Source organism: Euprymna scolopes, chromosome 13, assembly GCF_053919585.1.
Source record: "Euprymna scolopes isolate OS-2025 chromosome 13, ASM5391958v1, whole genome shotgun sequence".
Lineage (NCBI taxonomy): Eukaryota > Metazoa > Mollusca > Cephalopoda > Sepiida > Sepiolidae > Euprymna > Euprymna scolopes.
The window spans coordinates 128,085,812-128,107,189 of record NC_136494.1 but is presented as its reverse complement, the minus strand read 5'-3'; the positions used below and the strand labels follow the sequence as shown (position 1 = coordinate 128,107,189).

The window sequence follows — 21,378 nt, the reverse complement described above, 5'->3', positions numbered from 1 at the left end:
GGGGGTCATCGGATTTTTATCTGTTCGTCAACTTTTTCACGAATGCGTATGTGTGAATCGTACATATGACAGGGTCCTTGTGTTCAAAATAAGTATGTTTAAAAACACTTTTTAAATATTGTGTCAAGTTGGCCCAATGGTTATCGTACTTGTCTTTAGGTTTTGCTTTCGATCTCAGCTCGAGTATTTTTTTTTGTATTTACAAGAAGTGAACTGTTAAGAAAAAATATTATTACTTGCATGCATATGTCTCAGTTTCTATATTAATTAAAATATAATATTTATGCATATTTTACAAACGGGCAATGCCAGATGGCCTGCTAGTATATATCTCTACTATTATATAAAAGTCACTTTGTGTGTTAGCGAGTTTCTTTCTTATAGCTTCCAAAATGGCTGAGCCTATCTTTTGCAAATTTCACACAAAAGGTAATTTATATTTCTGGCAGTGTTCTTAGATATGTTTTATACAGAAATTCATCTGATAAGAATCAAAAACCGAAACAAATCTAATCTTAAAAGTAATCTTTCTTCTCTTCTAGATAAAAAAAATTTCTACAGGAGAATATTTTACATTTCGCCGGTGTAACGTAAAATATTCCCCTGTAAAAAGTCTTCTTTTTTGTATAAGAGAAAAAAAAGACTATTTTTTAAGATTGTCAAGCTCAAATATCAGCTGACTTGATATTGTAAACAAACACAAACAGAATTTGATGATCAGCATTATCATTAATATAAAAAAATTTTTTTTTTGCAAATTAATCCACTGGCCAAATTATTCCTCATAATATATAATACTCACTCACAATAGAGGATTGATTCTATAATAATACATACACAGTCTGCATAAATTAAAATATCCTGAACACTTTACTCTTGGTAACATTCACTCCCAGGCATTTAATTTTGATAGAATTTGTGAAAGTTTTGAAAAGTAATAAACTCAGTGCCGAGCCCTGATTTATACTTCCCAAAACAAAGCTTTCACTAGAATACAAGATTTCAAGATTGATCTATAAAATCAAATTTTGAGTAAAAAATGTGAACATTACTTACAGTTTAGTTGCAACAAGAATAAATGGCAAAAAATGACTTACCTGAAAAATAAAAAAAATATTTTATATGAAAAAAAAAAAAAAAATCAACCAAGAACAATTTAAAATTAATCATTTTTTTTTTTTTTTTGTAGAAAATATACAAATATTTAAACAATCTTACATAAGTTTAAAAAGAAAATAAGGGAGTGAAAAGAAATAAATTTAACTTTTAATCTTAAACATGAGTCTTATAATAAGGCCTTATAAAGATGAGTCTTATAATGAAGCTATATAAAAATGTGTCTTATAATGAAGCTATATAAAAATGTGTCTTATAATGAAGCTATATAAAGATGCGTCCCATTAAAAAGTTGAATAAATAATCCAAAAAAAAAAAAACGAAAATAATAAATTATGCTCGACACTTAGTAATTGAGAAAATTAATTTATTCAATAAAGTAATAAATTAAATAGTTAATTTGTATATTTCGTTTCATAGAATACAAGTATTTTTCAGATTATTTAATGCTGAATCCAGTGATTTTGATAAAACTTCAAAGCTCCAAATTTGTAATATGTTCAAATATTTATTCATTATGATTGGTTTGTTATTCATAACATAAATGTAGGTGTATACGATCGAATGCAATTTCAGGTCATAGCCATCACTTATTCCATAGAACCCATAGATGTAACCTTGACAGGGGTCACTTGAAAAAAATAGCAACTATAACAAACAAAAGTAATTGAAGTGTAATTTTTACAAAGATGATGTATTATTGTAAAATAATCTGATGTAATTAAAGATTTATGATCGAAGTATTCAACACACGTTCAGATAATAGAAGCAAATTTTACATAGTAACAAAGAAAATCGGTAGAAAAAATATCAAAGAGTATAAATGAATAAATTAGTAGGGAAATACATTTAGATCATTATAGGTTAAAAACATAAAATAAAAATAATATCAACTTGTTGTAACATGTCTGCATTAGTATGTAATAACAGTAAAGTTACATTCCCAGATCCAAATTTTCATTTTTCATGCAAAACAGCTCCTCCAGCATATTACAATTTCGGTACATTTTTTTTACAGATCCATTTCGTTTTACAGAAATAAACGGTTATTATTATGTCAATACTGTCTTTTTTTGTGCATATACTCTTCAGAAAAAATAGAAATTCTTTGCTTAGATAGAAAAAAATGCATGACAATATAATGCTGCAACAAGAAAATAGCTTCTTTTATATATGCCCTGTTCTTATATTTAACATACATTGAGCTTCTAAACAAAAAGGATTGGTATACATAAAGAGTGAAACATAATTGAAAAAACATTTTACCAAAACAACATATGTCAATGTGAATTAGAGGGAGTTATGCAGCGAGATGTTTGTTCACATTACATTTAAATTTCTGCATGTTGGAATAATTGGAGAAACAGAGAAGGAAGAAAGAAGTTATTAGAGTAGAAAGTCTCTCGCACCTCAAGACCTTTGCAATGAAGAGGTGTGATTCTGCTGTTTATCAGGTTGGTCAGGGGTATTTTATGTTAAGGATTACTAGACCAGCAAATTCAGAGCACCTCCCATTGAAGTACTTGTAAAACAAGCACAGGGATGCAACACTATGGTAATGGGACAGGGGCTGGAGTTTGATAAGCAGTGTGCTACTTATTAGGTTACAGTCTTTTTCTTTTACCTTGTCAAAAAAATAGGAGAGACTAGTGGTTGGTGCACCAGCTCAGATGTAGCAACAATATTCCACACATGGGTGAATGGTTGCTTTGTAAAGATACAAATTACTGGCAGGTGTGAAATTTTCTAGCCCAAGAAATTCTTTGCGGCAAACTTGGCAGTATCTTCTATGTATTTGTCTCCAATTCATATTACCTATAAATGTTAGGCCAAGGAGTTTCAATGTTGACCTCTCAAGTAAGGTGCTATTAGCCATACCAGTTGGTGGTTGGTAAGGTTTCTTATATTTGTTACAAAAAAAAAAAAAAAGGAGAAGCATTATTTAATTATTTCAAATTCTGATAACAAACAGAATCTACATAAAATATCTTTCATCATTTGTTACCGCCATCTTTTGGTTTACATTCTAAAATAGAAAGCTTTTCATTTGCAAATCAGTTTTTAGATTTTTAGATTCAGTTCATTCACCAATTTGATTCCTTGAGTTGAAGGAGATAACCCTCTCCCAATAACAAGTCCTCTTACTGTATTACACATACAATCGTTTCTACTGTTGGAGTTACATTTTACAAATGCATGGAGTCTTAAATCATGTTATCATGGAGCAGGCAATGATTAGTTGCTTTAGCTAAATAATGCGAATACTGATACAATAACTAAGTCCACATCCTTTTTTTTTTTTTCTTTCAGCCTGCCTGATAAGGTTGCAATAACTTTGCCAAACCCATTCCTCTTTTCCTCTTTTACTCCTATTTTATCAAGACAAATTCTGAAACGTACCGTCCTCCTACACATCTTGATAAATCAACTTTCACATATTAGGAAGCTTTGTCAGGTGTTGCATATTTCAGTGCATCAAAACGGTAAGAGCGTTTGTCAGTGTGCCAGGAGACTAGGGTTCAATCCTCAGTGGAGTTGTACCAAAGACTTAAAAATGGTACTTTACACCCACTTGCTAAAAACTCAGCATTGTAAGGGGGGGGGATGAAGAGCAAGTGGAGTAATTCTAAGAATTGACTGGCGACCGTCCATACACCTCAATGTATCACTAATGAAAAGGGAACCTTCAGCTCGCCCTTGACTATAGTTGACCACTTATTTATCTTTTTTTTTTTTGTGATATATTCTTATAAATACAGTTTTTAGTCTCCTTTTGTTTCTGTATTTTATCTTAATAGGTTGATAAATTAAAGAAGATACCGCACATAAGCACAAATCCACACTATTGTTAGACAATCACGGTCAAACAGGTATAATCTAACTATAAACACAAACGACAATCCATCCATCACCACAACAAATGGAAAAAAATGGTCGACATAAAATTCTAAACAAACACCACTCCTAATAATTAAAAGAATGAACCTCAAGGTTAAAATGAAAGACTTTTTTTATATATCCATAAAATTGTTGATGGTTTGTTTAATATTTCATAACGATATTTCGTAACAAAAGAATCCAGTTTTAATGAATAAAATCAGTGGAATTTGAATGATCAATTGATTTTGATTGTTATTCTTTGTTTGTTGTGTAGCATTCATTCTAGATGGGTTGAACTGGATTCCTCTGAGGAGGAAATGTCGAGAGAATATTGTAGCAGCTCTGGTCGGGTTATATTATTTGGATTAAGCTATTGTTCTCATCTTTAGTGTTATTCAAACAATGTTTCGGTTAATGTAACTTCCGACCAGTTGAACTCTGGAATCTTTCTGTTGAACTCTGGAATTTGCACAAAATTTAAAATGGAATCTTCTATTTAATCCATGGGAGTAGCATGCTCTGGTTCTCTCATAAAATCCTAAGTATTTAATAAAGATTTTTACCCAGTTATATCTGGCATTCGAAATCCCATGCAGATTCCAAAGATTCCCGAGTTCTAAGTTACACCTGATTACGGTCTGAGATCAATCATTGCCCAAAATGTGTGAATAATACTTAAGATGAGAATAGTAGTTTGAATAATCGAAATAATCCAAATTATTAATCCTCACCTCAAAAATTCAGAAAAATTGCACAAAATTTGATTGATTAATTAAGGTTCTCATAGTTGATCTCCTTTCCACAAGGTTGGACACAAGGTCAATGTCTAGTTCTGAAAATTCATTTTGAAATTGAAATTAAAAACACACAATACTTTATACTAAAGTTATATCAGGTTGACAAGAAAGTTCTTGCGGTTTTTAGCTTTTAATTTCTGAAGAACATATCTCAGATATCTCGGCTCAAACAAAAATTTCTGGATCAAAATAAGTGCCATCAGAATCAGCACACCTTCGCTAATGCAAAATAAGTGTATTTATGCCAGTGAAGTAAAAATCTTGCTTTCTGGTGGCGATGAAGTTGCTGAAGGCGTTTTTGATATCGCTTAGGTTTTTGAAGCATTTCTCACACAGAAAGTTGTTGAGATGCTGGAAAAAGTGATAGTAGGTGAGAGGTCTGGAGAGTATGGTGGATGAGACAAAGTTTTGTAGCCCAATTCGCTCAACTTCTGCGGGGTTGGTTTAGCAACGTGCGGTCAGGTATTGTCATGGAGAAGAATTGGGACCTTTCTGTTGACTAATGCTGAGTGTTGTTGTCGAAGTTTCTGATGCATTTCATCCATTTGCTGACGTACTTTATCACTGTAATGGTTTCACCTGCATTCAAAAAACTAATGAGTGAGACCTGTTGCAGACCATCAAACAATCAGCATGACCTTCTTTTGGTGCAACTCTGGCTCTAACTTCAGGAAATGTCGTGGAGCTTCATCGGCATCAAACCACTAAGACGAGCATCGCTGGTTGTTGTAAAGAACCCACTTTTCATCACAAGTTGCAACCCGGTCAAGAAAGGGGCCGTTTTTGTTGTGTAAAAGAAGGGAAGATGGCACTTCATAACGGTGTTTTCTTCTGGTTGTCATTCAATTCGTGGGGCACCCATTTATCAAGTTTTTTGTTTTTCCAATCTTTCTCAAGTGGTCAAAAATCATTTTTATGTAATTTCAAAGCAAGTTTTGAAACAATTGTGCGTGGATTGGCTTCGACTAAGGCTCTTAATTGATCGTTGTCAACATCTGCTCATTTTTCATATCTATCTCCATATATAATATTTTGATTGCAGAAATTCCCCTCTGGACCAAACTACTGTAGGTTTGTAATAACAGATGCCACATACAAATTTATTATGTCTAGACTATTAGCCATTATCTTATGTAACTTTAGAACATTTTAAACACATTTATAATAAAATCCTACATTTCATAATTTATTTATAATAAAATCCTACATTTCATTCTAAGAGCAACACCATCACAATCGCAACCATCTTTAGAAGTAGTAGTTTCTATTTTTCCCTCTAAATATCCACTTCTCCTACCTCCCCGAAATATACACATTATACATATATTGTGCTTGCACCCTTTGTAACTGGATCATAAACTCATAGACATAAAATAATCTTTCTTTTTTCTGATTCAAAAATAATAAAGTCTTCCCAGGCTAATTCTGATTGACTGAGCTCTGACTATTCATATTCCAGATTAACGGTATCCGCATACAAAATCAATGCTAATGTACCATTCAAATATGACATAGCAATGATACCTACTTTTGCCCTCTGAGTAAATTGTTGCGTTCAATTTTTTACATTTTATGGTGTCAACAATATTCACACCAGTTTTCATTTATTCTCTCTTTCTCTCTCTCTATATATATATTCTTAACTCTCTCTCTCTCTTGCTCGTTTTTTACATTTATTTATGCCAAGGAAAAAAAATTTCAGTGATGCCAAAGAAAAAACAACAAATATTTCACGTCAACACTATCTACAACAGATTTTATCTCCTCTCTCTCTCTTTCTCCCTCTCTGTATATATTCTTCCCAACTTTCCTTCTCGCTCTTCTCTCACTCCGATTATTATAGAAGCTGAGGATAATAGTCCGCAAATAAATAAATAAATAATAATCCACAAATAAATAAATACATAACTATTTTCTTTATTAATTAACTTATGGATATTTTTCTATAATGAGAAAACAAAAAGACAGTTTGCCACACTAATTCCTTCTTAAAAAAAAATGAATTTTGTCTTTTTTTTTCTTTTTTTGGTGATGGGGAGGGATCCATTTATACAACCTGAGCCATAGCGGTACGGCTACTATAATAATAATAATAATAATAATGTCTTAAGAAAGGATTGGAGAGTAAAAGCTGATTAGAAACTCTAAACACAGCAATAATTCGGTTATTAAGCATTGTTTATGCGTTTAATGAAAAATATTGTTCCATTGTGAATATGTCGAATAATTATAAGAATTTAAGTGGTAAAATCTAAAATCACGTATATAACACTGGGCTGCATCAAAAATGCGACATCCATGACAATATCCTCTTCTAGACCAATTTTTCGTGCTGATCACGATGGTAGTAGTCATTTTGCTCGTAAGGTTCTAGTTTATGTATTACAGCGTCATATACTGCGTCATATATTAATATACCTTTTTTGTTGCAGATCAATTAAAGAATGGCACGGACTTGCAAAAACCACCCCAACTCATTTTGCTACATCTGCGGAAATTACACACTTTCAAGACAGAAGCGCAAAATCACTTCTACAGTGAAACAACTCTATCGTGCCTACTTTGGCATCGAACTTGGACATCAGGATAAACCATGGGCGCCACACATTGCTTGTGTGAAGTGTTTCGCTGGTTTATGCCACTGGAATAAAGGAAACCGAAAATCAATGCCATTTGGAATACCAGTGGTTTGGCGGGAACCTACGAATCACCATGATGACTGCTATTTTTGTATGGTGAAACCACTGGGAAGGAATGGTATAAGTTTGAAATACATTAAATACCCAAACATTCCGTCAGTTACGCAACCAGTACCACATAGTGATGTTGTTCCTGTGCCAAGACCTCCTGAGATTCTAGAACGTACCAGTGCAAGTGACTCTACATGTGATGACAGTGAAAATCAGGATGTTTATGAAGATATCAGTGGGACTTCTGAAAAAGCCCTCAGTTATTTGAACAGAGTGAGCTAGATGACCTTGTACGAGATCTTGGTCTGTCAAAAGAATCTGCACAGTTGTTAGGTTCAAGGTTAAAAGAGAAAAATCTTTTGGCACGTAATACACACTTTGTACAGTATCGGCATCGAGAGCAGGAATTCGTGCAGTACTTTACCAAGTCCGATGACATGGTATATTGCCACGATGTTTCAGGTCTTGTAGAACGCATGGGTAAAGAATACCATCGTGAAGAATGGAGGCTCTTTATAGATTCCTCCACCAGAAGTCTAAAAGCTGTGCTACTTTTTAATGGTAAAAACGTAGCATCATTGCCCATTGCTCATTCTGTTACCCTGAAAGAAACCTATGATACCATATCACTTCTTCTTAACAACATACAATATCAAGATCACAACTGGCTTCTCTGTGGTGACCTAAAAGTTCTGACCATTTTGTTAGGAATGCAGGGGGGCTACACAAAATACCCATGCTTTTTGTGCTTGTGGGACAGCCGTGCAGATTCCGTACATTACTGACAAAGGGAATGGCCACAACGGACGGAATTTGTTCCTGGCCGCCATAACGTCAAAACACTACCACTTGTACCACCAGAGAAGGTGCTTCTGCCTCCCCTTCACATAAAGCTGGGGTTGATGAAAAATTTTGTGAAATCACTTGCGAAAGATGGAGAAGGGTTTAAATACCTTTCCAATAAATTCCCTCTTGTCAGTGATGCTAAAGTACAAGCTGGCATATTTGTTGGACCACAGATTCGTGAACTTATGTCTGATACCGGATTTAATGAAGCACTGACACCTCGTGAAAGAAGAGCTTGGGAATGTTTTAAGTTAGTTGTGACAGGGTTTTTAGGAAACAGAAAATCTGATGACTACAAGGAACGGGTTGAGAATATGCTTCAAGCATACGAGACTGCTGGCACACGCATGAGCATCAAAATACATTTCCTGCACAGTCACCTTGACTACTTTCCTGCTAATTTGGGTGAATACAGTGAGGAACAGGGAGAGAGGTTCCATCAGGATATATCCGATATGGAGCGCCGCTATCAAGGCAATTGGAGTGTGACCATGATGGCTGATTTCTGCTGGTCTCTTCAAAGAAGCTGGACAACATCTCCTGCAAGGCCAGCACACAAGAGAATGTCGCGAAAGCGTGCATTTCAAAGGGAATAGCTGCTTTCTAACTTCAAATTGGATGCATTCTTTACAATGAATCTGATAAATATTGTGCCAACTGTTACAAAAAAATGAGAACCTCCTTAAAAAAATGGGTATGCTTTATGCGTTTACTATGCGAAACTGCAATGAAAAATGTTAACATTTCTGTTGCAAATTTTTTTTTTTCCAAATGCAGCCCAGTGTAATTGGAACAGGGAGGAAAGGACTTGTGTCCTCTTAACTGATCGTAGTGATTAAAAAATAAAGATGACTAAAAAAAAAAAAGATATATAAGTATAAAAAAAAATATAGAAAAGAAAAAAGTAGAAAAGGGAAAAACGGATTTATAAAAATATATGAAAAGGTTCCAACATAGAAAAAATGGCCCTGAAATAAATTGCTAAATAAGATCCTGGTTTATAGTATTCATTACATTGAAATAGAAGAATCTGAAACAGAAACCCAAGATTTGGTTATAAGCTCAGGAATTATCGAATCATTACATGTGATATTTTTTTCAATAAACACAAAAAGAAAGACTAATATTTTTTGCTTTATATTAAAACAAAGAAGTGAAGCAGCAAAGAATGGCTTTGACAAGCTACCTCATTAAGAAGAGAATTTTTTTTATCAAATAAAGTCGAGTGAACGAATAAAAATGCAACAAATAAGCAAATCTGTATTTATGCTTTAAATTGTCAAATAAATAAACCAATAAAAATTTCTTCCTTCAATCTCAGATACACTTTTATGACAAAATTACACCTACATATTTCGCATATGTGCGGAATAACTATATGAACTATGACAATTATTTTTTTATTCAAAAATTACTTTCAGGGTTAATTGCATTCATTAACAAGTTATCAAGTACAATGTTCACAACATTGTTTTTAATTTTGACAAGTTTAGTACATTCATCCCAAACCTCACAGACTGTACGACTCTCTGGTCTACAGGATAAGATCAAGGTATAATATCTGTTTTCAGTCAGGAAGAGAAATACTCTTCTAATATTAACTATTCTTTATTTTTAACTTCCGTGTCAATAGAGAATGTTTTTTTTTTGGGGGGGGGGATGTAGATATTACTAAATACCATCTTTGTGTCTAATCTTGCTTTTGTATGGAGGCAAGTGAATATGAATTGTAGTTCTAATTTAAATTCCTGGAAATTATCGATAAATAGCTTTCAAAATAAGCAATTAAAGAACCAGAAAATGTCTGAAAAAAAAATATTTAGATTAAAAAAAAAAGCTTTTAAAAAAAAGTTTGCCCGATGCTAAAGTGGAATTGAATCTATAAATAGATGCCAATTAAAAAGTGAATGTATTCACTTTCGTGTTATTAATTGCGTCTATAATGAAAGAGATGCAGGAAATAAAAACAATGAAATCATTGTTTTGACGATTATTTAATTATATATAAATTAATACATTAATAAATCTTGATTGGTACAATATTTTAAAAGAGCTAATCAAAGCAAGTTCATTTCGCTAAACAAAAACTAATTTCATAATGTCTGGTAGAATAACTCAAGCTACCTGTTGAGTAATATAACCGGTTACTCCAAAACTATTTGAAACCATGTGTGGTGAGAGAGAGGGAGAGAGAAAGAGAGGGAGAGAGAGAGTTGGATTTAGTATTGTCTGCTATCTCAGCTTCAGCTTATTATTGCACGAAGGTGGATCAAAAAGTTTGGAATTTTTTAATAGCAGTAAACTATGTTAAAACATGTCAGAACATTTCACTTTGCTTTTAGTCACCTGCGATTAGTTTCATACAAGTCTCTGCATTGTTCAGACTTTCTAAATGAGAAGCTATTTCTTTGAGCATAGAAAACTGATCTTTCTTTTTAGATAAGATCAAATATAAATTTGTTGCTAAAACTTAAATGGAAAAGATCACTTTGGGATGGAACTAGTGCTTCCAAAAAGATAACAGTCTATAAGTGAATTCAGTGACTTTAGGAAGACTAAGAACCTCAAAGCATGATAAGATATTGAAGTTGTTCAAAATTAAATTGGAGAAAATCAGTGAATAACAGTCCATCAAACAGCTACGTCCATAGACATTTTTATTGGTTGGTAAATTTAATTTCATGATAATTTGGAGACTAAGCAATCTTTCAATACGATGGGTCCCAAAAGTGCTGTGACCTGATCAACAGAATATTCAAAATTATCTTTCCTTATCATTATTGCATGGGTTTCGAGTTTATATTCGAAGCACCTTCCCTTTAACTAAAGAGCAACGTCTGGAATCGGATGATCAGGCCTTTTCATCAGTGTTAGTTACTTATACTTTCTATCGTTCTCCCTCAAATCAGGACTGTACTCTAATCGGTCATGTCTCTGAGAGTGTAGATGCAGCACTCTCCTTAGATAGTAATACCCAAATTCATGTGTTTAGTGACTTTAATGCCTACCATAAGAATTGGTTTTTTTTCTCAGGTTACACAGATGATGCTGGATGTTCCCAACCCGCCTCCCAGATAGTGATCACCAGCAAGCTTCACTCCTAGATCTATTCCTTACTACAGTACCTGAGCAACATGTAACTAATGCCCACAGTCCACTCGGAAATGCAAACCACCTAGTGGCATCAATAGACATTGCACTCAAATCCCAACCCTAAGGTGAAAAGCCATTGCTCAAAACGATAAGATACTACAAAAGGGCTGGCTGAACAGTGTGCCAACGAGACAACTGAATGGTGCAAAGTGGGCAGTGAAGCACATGTTTCCACACGGAAGTATTATAGCAAGCCTCACTCACCTCCATGGTTAACTACAGATTGTGAAGCTGCCATTGCACAAAGACAGTATGCACTCCGCCAGCTCGCACGTTATAAGTCAAATGCAAATAGACAAAAATTCATAGATGCTAAAAATCATTGTAAGAGAGAAATAGTCACAGCCAAAATAAAACATGCTGAAATAACCAGGAAATGTATAGAATTGCAGCAGATAGGAACTCGCGATTTCTGGAAAATTTATAATAATGTAATGGGGATTTATATAATAAACTAACAGGGGGGAGGCATTTTCTTGTCGTAAAAAAAAAAAATGGGACTTGGGTGCCATCAGCCAGAAGCGAAACCGAAAGTAAAATTTTGTAAGCAAAAAAAAAAAAAAAAAAAATGATGCGTGCTGGGCACGAACTTGCATAATCTAAGTAAATTAACCCTTATCCTCGAGTGGCCTCCAGTGGTGATTCCTGTGTAAAAAAAAAAAGCGATATTCAAGTTTTTAATACAATACATTTTTTTTAATTTTTTCAGCATTTTATTTGTAGTCACTATTTTATGTGACTCACATACAATGATGCACTAGATAATCATATTTTCATTTGTTTTTTTGTGAGGAGGATTCAGAAAAAATATTAATATTTTTCTACTTAGTATTTCTTATATCGCTGTAGGCATCGGCGAGAAACGGGTCCTGCTAGTATAAAATGAAATTTAAAAAAAAAAAAAAAAAAATTTTTTTTTTTTTTTTTACAGAATCTATAGTTTCAGGCCTGCACCTCTAATAGAGAAGTATTGATAATCCACATTAAAGGAAGTCGTCAAATGGATTCCCATATTAAATGGAGCATATAATTACAAATGATCTCAAAAGCAGAATTTTGAAAATGTATTTGTTTGTTTTTTTATTATTATTATTAAAAACAGAAATTTGGTTTCATTGAGATTTGCTTCAAATTTTTTACAAAGTGCATATTATTGCTAGACATGAAGATAGAAAAATATCGTCTATGCTTTTCAAGTGTCTATTGAACTCAAGTATCATCCGATCTTGCATATCACAGAACTGCTCAAATTTCATCCTAAAAAGATCAGGTTATATATCCCACGTAACATGAGTTACATTTTCGGTAAGCTAGATTAAACCTCACATATGTTTGTGGAAATTAATTAAGAACATTTAAATATAGGTTACAGAAAGTCGCAGTTTCTATTCATCTATTTTTTTTTTTTTTTTTTAGTTCACTTAATTAAGATCTCTGTAATCAAGAAGTTCCTTCCTAGGATGAACACTTGACCTTTATATGAGATACATAGATATCCAAATGTTCAATTAAAAATTTTCCTTTTTATCTCCAAAACGTTGAGTTTGTAATGAAATAAATAACAGTAATTTTCTTCTCTCTTCAATTAACCAATTAACAATTTCATACTATATCTTCCTTGTGGTCTCTTAATCTGGCCTGATTCCAGAATAAGAATTCATCTGGTTTGATGGAGTATCTAGTTTAGTTCTGTTACAAGAGGCAACATCACTTTTGTATGTGCATACTGATATGAATTGTATAACATTCTCTGTAAGTTTGTTGAAGTATGGCATGCAGCGTTAAAATCCCCGTTGAACTGCTGGGTCACTTTATTTAGTAACCACAAAGAAGGTATGATTCCTTCTTTGGTGTATAGCTAAATCATTTTGAATCTACACATTCAGGAGAGGCATCTAAACCAGGAGAGGGAAAACTTCAATGTTTGCAGCATGTAAAAAAATATTTCTGTGAAGCTGGACAAGTCACACAAGATTGTTGCAAGCTAAGCTGATAAAAACAATTGCATATCATGCCCAACTACTAGATCATACTCAAAACATAAATTGGCAAACTTGTTAAGAGTCCATGAAGAAGAATACCGTTGAAACTAAATGAAAACAAAATTACAAAATTATAAAGGACGATTTCATTAATTGAAAAAAAATAATAATGAAAACGCTTAAGTATGACAAAAAAATAATAATAATGAAAACGCTTAAGCATGACAAAAAAAATAATGAAAACGCTTAAGTATGACAAAAAAATAATGAAAACGCTTAAGTATGACAAAAATAATAATAATGAAAACGCTTAAGCATGACAAAAATAATAATAATAATGAAAACGCTTAAGCATGACAAAAAAATAATGAAAACGCTTAAGTATTACAAAAATAATAATAATGAAAACGCTTAAGCATGACAAAAAAAAATAATGAAAACGCTTAAGTATGACAAAAAAATAATGAAAACGCTTAAGTATGACAAAAATAATAATAATGAAAACGCTTAAGCATGACAAAAAAATAATGAAAACGCTTAAGCATGACAAAAAAAATAATGAAAACGCTTAAGTATGACAAAAAAAATAATAATGAAAACGCTTAAGTATGACAAAAATAATAATAATGAAAACGCTTAAGCATGAAAAAAAAAATCACACAAGTTGTGAATTTGTGTCAGATCAACCCAAACTGAATAATTTTGCAAAAAGTGGATCCTTTGTGTCTTTGCTATGTTTAAAAGAATGATGACATGCTAATATATAAATATATGACAATAAATCTTTATTCTCGGTGACGGTTATGGATGGTTGAGTGTTAGGAGGGAGATGCCTCTGTACAGGAATTTGATGGGTTTATTCTTCTCGGACCCAATCATCAACTAACAATGATTTCATTTTCACTTATTATATAAGTATTTGTGACCAGCTGAAACGCTACTTTTGGGATGTTATTGTCACTGTAATCACTAGGGCTATGACATATTCTTTTCATTGTTTTGACTCTCGAGTGTATATCCGACACAGTTAGACACAATTAATCAATCGAGAACCACATCACTCTACATAAAAACATAAGATATCAATGGATATATACCTGAGAATCAAAACAAGGAAAAGAATATGCTGTTGTCATAGCCCTAGTAATCACACTCCAACGGGCGTTTTATTCAGCCATTGTCATTCACTGGATTGACCCGACTTTGATTAAGTCTTAGTAATCTTTTGCCCAAAATGATTTTTCAAACATTATACTTTCAACTTTTCTTTGTAAAAATTCCAAGTTTCTTGCTTCTTCACGTAGGTTTCTGTCAGGTTTATAATTTTGATTCAAATGACCTTTTGGTACATTTGATAATTATTTTTGTTTTCATAGGTGCATGTTTTTCTCAAAAAATAATTTACACAGCCTAGGTATCCAACATATCATGTTGAAAGAAAACGCCTGTGTTAAAAACAGCAAATAATCCAATGTCGCTCGGAAAATGGTGGGGTCCTTTTACCACTCCAGAAGATATCTCACTACTGATGCAAATTTCTATCTATAAAAGCCAAGTACGTCCAAGGATGGAGTACTGCTGCCACATCTGGGCTGGAGCTACTGAAAACAGCCTATCCTGCCTTGACAGAATACAAAATAGACTTTGTGGTTTAGTGGGGGATGCCCTTTTCTCTTCCCTGCAACGTTTCTCCCACAGAAGAGACGTTGCAAGCCTGTCTTTGTTTTATCATTACTTCCATGGCAAGTGCTCGTCTGAGCTTCAATCTCTGGTCCCTCTTCGCCAATCTTTCACAATAAACACCCATCTAGCTGAAACCACTGTCAATAATTTCCCCCACTCTTTATCTATGCCTAAATTAAAACGTAGATTCCATGAACAAAGTTTCTTTCTTAGAAGTGCACGCCTGTGGAACTCTCTTCCGTCTGCCTGTTTCCCTCCTGACTACAAGTTGGATGTCTTCAAGTCCAACATAAACAAATTCTTGATGAACTGCCCCCTTAAGCAAGATACTTTATCAAAACTCCCATACTAATGATTACTACGATACTATCCCATTGATTACTATACACGAAATAACCCTTATCCTTGAGTGGCTTCTGGGCCTTGATAATAAAAAAAATAATAATAATCGCCTGTGTTAAAAACAACAAATAATCTCCTGTGCTAAAAGCAACAAATAAAAATTAAGATTCAGTGAAAACTGTTGACTTAAGTATTAAAATATTATTAGCAATAATAGTAGTGCTTTGTTTTTGTTTTGTTTTTTTTTGTTAACTGCCTCATCATTTGCAGTTCCATGTAAAGTGAAGGTTTCAGCTGCTCACAAGGAGAAAATTCAGCACCTGGGTTATTTGGTTGAAAGAGAGATTTCACCGAGAGACATGCAGCTCTTGGTCATTGGATATTTTTTACTTGGGTACCATGAAGTAAAAATCCAAAAATCAGAATATGAGGAGTATATTCCATCAAAACTTTCTTACACGTTTTCAACAGAAAAAAGGTATAACATGAAATCAAAAACTTTTCTGATTCTGATCAAAACAAATGTAAAAATGTCATCAATTTGAAAAATAGATAAAAAAACCAAACATGGTGTAATGTGTAAAGCCGATCATCCTGAAGCATTGCTTTTGCATGAAAGCCTTAAACAAAAAAGCGAAACTGATTCAATCTGTCGACCTAAAGGTAAAAAATGATTTGTCATTTGTAGTTGCATATAAGGTTGATGATTTGCCTGTCTGGCAGAAAACTCAAGAACATCTCTAGCATCCAAGTCATTTGATTGAGGTAGAGAGATTTAGCAACAAGTTTTTTTTTTTTCCATTGTTGTTTTTTGAGGTGGTATCGCTTGAAGACATGCAGCTCTGGTCATTGGACAATTAAAACATATTTCACTTCGGTACCATGAAGTGAAAATCCGAATACGATCAGTATATCCTGTTAAAACTTATTTACTACATATGGTATATAATTTACCAGAAGTCTTCACAGGACAATGAAATTCTAACAGAAAACAAGCTGCAGATAACTTTTTTTATCCATATAAAAATAGATAATGTCCGGTAGAATAAAATAAAGAATTTCAATGTTTGAGAGATTTATCGCATTTTATTTGGTTTGGTTGTTTAGTTGTACAGCATAGCAACCCTTCGGTTTATTTAATGCTGAATGAAATCATTTGGAAAATAAATGTTATGCTTCAAATTCTTTAGATTTTTTTTTTTTCTTTTTTTACAAGGAGGTCACCACTTATCAAGGCCCGGAAGCCACTCAGGGATAAGGGTTATTGCATGTACAGTATGTTGTACGTTAGTGTTGAGATTTCATAAAGTGTCTACTTAAGGGGGCGGTTCATCGGGAATTTGTTTACGTTGGATTTGAAGACATCCAAGTTGTAGTCAGGTGGGAAACAGGCAGACGGAACAGAAAATTCTTAAGATTTTTAAAGATTTATAGATACCACCGCTTGATTAGTTATTGAATTTTATGGTGTATCAACCTCTTTTAGGTTAGTTTGTCAAAACCACACAAGTGTTTTGTATACAATTGGTTTGCCGATTAATTTGTTCTGTAGTTGTATACGCACTTCCTTTTTGTAGTGCATAAATTTCGCTCACTTTATTTTGTCTTTTACTCATCATATTCTATGAGCCATGTTTCTGACAAAGAGGGAAAAATTGCTGTTTTATGAGTCAGAATCTATCCATCTTACTCTTATAGCTGGTTTATTCTTGACCTTGAATTAGTATTTTTGCTTTTTAGATCCTTACATGAAGTGGTTTCATGTCTTGTCTGGAGCAATTTTCGTTATAAATATAACGGATTTTTTTTTTTTTTTTTAATCTGTAAACGCTAGATTCCATTTAATCTAAAAATTTGCACAGAACAGGTATTGCCACTCTGGGTTAAAATGGACCTATGGATAATAGCAACTAAAAGCGAGTCTACACTTCGTGAAGTTATCAAATTGGATTTTTATCATCCAAGGTAGTTAAAAAAACAACAAAAAAAAAAAAAAAAAAAAAAACACTCCAAATAAGACGGTCCTGTATATGACCTTAAACTATATCCAATGGTGAGGCCCCAGCTTGCGGGCTTTGGGGAGTGTGGAGCCACCCTTTAATTGCCACTGCTCCCAGGTCCACTCTGCCCTGGAGTGGTAGTACCTGTTAGGGTCCCAACTATGGGTTGAATAGAAACTGACTTGAAAACAACAAATATATTCTATTAAAAAATTTTTCTTCCGAATCTTTGGATTCGGCATTAAATAACCTGAAAAAGGTTGATATGCCGTAAAACAATACCAACCAACCAAATAAGACTCTACCCATCGTTTCCCCTTGAAAATGTAAGATGTTGAAGACGAATATATGCTGGAGGAATCATGGGCTCTGTATGTGACAAGAAATAAAAGAGGTCGCACAAGTAGCCCCCTCCTGTTTAAAGACACGAAATACAAATAAAAAACGAAATAAGGTTAATCATGGAAAAAATAATGTATAGTTTGTAATAAAGATTTGGAAGAAATGAATCGAGGAGTGGGTGGGCAGGACGCTTGTATAAAAGGTACTTCATGAAAGCCATTCAACAAGATTATAAACTGCCCCCAGGATCCAGGTGAAGGCTTATTTATTAAGTGTCGCATCAAGAATTTTAAATCTAAGGTTAAAGGGAACAATGATACAAGGCTCATGACTTAGTTTGCTTTCTTCCCCCCCCCCTCCTAGATTATCTCCAGCAGAAATTTATCTTTAGATAAAAAAGACGATTATTTATTTATTTTTTTTTATTTTTTAGTTTGTTTTTCATGATCTTCCAATCAAGTGCTGATCCCTCAGCTTAATAACAATTATAAATGACCGTGTCTTACGGATCATTTTGATCAAAAAAAGATTGGAGATTAACGGGGTTACCTTGCATTGATTGGATTTATTCACAATGTTTGTATAATACAAAAATGGGTAGCCGACTTTTCATCTGTCATTTCTAGGTCAATGTTTAACTAATATTATGGATTTTTGGATGATCATAATTAAAAAACGGAAGCCTAACTACATACAGAAAAACTAAATATCATATGTCTGTATTAGATTAGAACTCATTACTTGTGCATTTTGCGATTAAAATTTTTTTTTTAATTTTAAATTTCCACAAACATAGAGAAGCTTTAGCTGGATCTACCAAATATGATATACCCGATATATCTATATAATTATAAAACTCAAATGACCTTGTAACAGGTGTTGTAACCCAACATCCGGTTTACAACTTCCGGTTGCGCATACGTACATAAACAAATAATCAACGTAACAATAAAATGCATTGTTTTACTGTGTACGTTTTCAGCATCCCAATTGTTTTTTTTTCTTTTTCGCATTTAAATCATCCAAATAAACAATTGTTAATACTTTCTGCATTTTTTTTTTACATCGTTCATTTCTGTATTACATTTCAGTTATTTTAACGCAATTTTCTTACAAATAAATCTAATTTAACCCATTGACAACCATAACAGCATTTTACAATGGCGATTTAACCACCGCCTTGCCTTTTTTTTTTAAATTTATTCTCCATTTTTTAATGCACCTTTCTTAACAAACATTCGTACATTTTCTTCTACACTACCAACATAAATAAATGACCTTGAAAATATGTTTTTTTTTAATTTGCGTTACAAATAAATAATCAACGCAACAATAAAACATATTTTACTGTGTACGTTTTTAGCGTCCCAATTGTTTTTTTTTTGTATTTAAATTAAAAGATGTATCAAAATTTGAATTTAATTGTAAGTGTTATGGTATCTGTTCAGTGCACATTTACCTATAAGTATGGCCAACCACTTATAATTTAATGGCTGTAAGTTTTTTTTTTTTTTTTTTTTTTCAAAACTAAACAATTATAAACAGAAAGACTCATAGAAATCTATCTATATTCTTTTTTCATTTTAATATACTTTCATAGAAATGTTTCTGTTATGTCACAATAAACTATTTTCTTTACGTCACAAGTGTCACGCTCATACATTAATTCCATAGCTAATATAACATACTGACCCAACAGGTACGGGTAGTCTAGTATATGATAAAATGATTTTTTGGTGATATCATTTCAGGGATCTAATGATATACCAGATCAGATGATACACAAGCATACAAGGTAAATTTTGAAAAAATTGATTACCTGTACAGTGTCGTTTATTTTTGCATGAAGCAGAAAACATAACTTTTGCTGATGATGCAGAAAATTTGACATGATTGATTGCATGTGGCAATTCCATTGGATGTTTTTTGTAGGTGACCATACAAGTAAGATTCCGTTTTAGTATTATAAAACTAGACTAGACCACTGTTATCCGTTGAGTCAATATTTATTATGTATTTATTGTGTACTAGCTGGCTGCCCGGCGTTGCTCGATCGTACAATGCGCTTAAACATGATATTTTAATTTATGCAGATTGCATATGTATTATAAAATCAATCTTCTATTGATCTATATATTAATATGATGGTGTATGTGTTATTTTGTGTGTTACACTTATATCTTTTTCTTCCAAGTGATTGTTGTTTAATTGTTATGAACTTTCATTTCTTCTAATAAATAATTTTACCAAGAATTTTTCATAAATTTTGCTTTCAGTTTCGATGGTAGCTGATGAAACTCAAGATACATATATATATATATATATATATATATATATATATATATATATACACACATTTTTTTTTTCTTTATAAATGAAGAAATGATTTGCAGCGATTTTAAATGCTAGTTTTCTTTTATGGTAAATTGAACTCATTAATAAGAAAAATATTAAATAAAATGGTGAGGTGCTTGAGCAGGGGATCATTTGATCTGTGGTTGAATGTTCTACCACTGAGCTATATCTCCAGATATTCTGTTGTTTTTAAGAAGAAATGATTTGCTGAGATTTTTTTCCCTTGGCCAGTGTAACGCCAGATATTCTCCTGTAATTTTTTTTTTTTTATCTCAGAGAGAAAGACTTTTTAAGATCGGATTTTTTTTTATTTTCGATACTTATCAGATGAATTTGTGTACAAAACACATCTAAGAACACTGCCAGAAATATAAACTACCTTTCTTTGAAATTTCTAAAAGATAAGCTCAGCCGTTTCGGAACCTATAAGGAAGGAACTTACACACACACACACAAAGTAACTTTTATATAACAGTAAAGAGTATAACTACTAAAACATTTTGTGGATCTTGTTTGATTGTCTTCATGTTCATCAGATGACATTGCGAAGGAATGATGTCACAAAGCTACAACATCATCCATCAAAACAAATGTAAGACATCATAAAAATCCTTTATAATATTGTGCATTAAGACAGGTTAGAAGCAGTGAAGAAGCTTCTTATGAAGTTATAAGTGAAATAAATAGATGACATTATCCTTTAAAATGGACCATGAGCAGACAGTGACTAATGCACAAGTCTGACAGTAAATCTTGATCAGCTCCCCCATTTGAAAAAGCCCTATTGGGCTGAAATAAATTTATACTAAGATTAAGCTAAATTTTTGGTTCTTATTTATTTCTTTTAACTTATATCTATATATGACAACATAAAAAAACTATTTTCTGTAGTTCAGATAAATTCTTATAAGAATCAAATCTCAAAACAAAATAAAGACCAATATTCAAATCTGTAAATAGTTATTTCAAAATTTGTAATAGAGCTACAGATAAAGAAAATAAAAGATTCTACAGAATAGAAGAAAGTATCGTTGAACCATCAGAACTAAAGTATGTAGACAGAATTTATCTAAAGTATTTAATGAAATATGTTTAAAGGAAGGAATGCTGCTCATATTATTATTATTATTATTATTATTATTATTATTGATTTTCATTTGAGTCTAAGAATTTGCAGGCCATTTGTGTTCTT

At 32.6% G+C, this 21,378-nt stretch overlaps 1 protein-coding gene across 5 annotated transcripts in view; it reads right to left on the bottom strand.

Annotated features, from left to right (window-relative positions):
• LOC145292185 (ubiquitin-like modifier-activating enzyme 6) overlaps positions 1-21,378 on the bottom strand; it is a 577,203-nt gene that overhangs the window by 224,563 nt on the left and 331,262 nt on the right. The window contains exon 1 of one of the 5 annotated variants that reach the window (XM_080138477.1): positions 3,517-3,546. The exons of the other annotated variants lie outside the window; for them this stretch is intronic. Within the exon in view, the coding sequence (XP_079994603.1) occupies positions 3,517-3,531 (15 nt within the window). The 5' untranslated portion in view covers positions 3,532-3,546. Of the gene's footprint in view, positions 1-3,516; positions 3,547-21,378 lie in introns of those variants that run through there. 5 annotated transcript variants of the gene reach the window in all.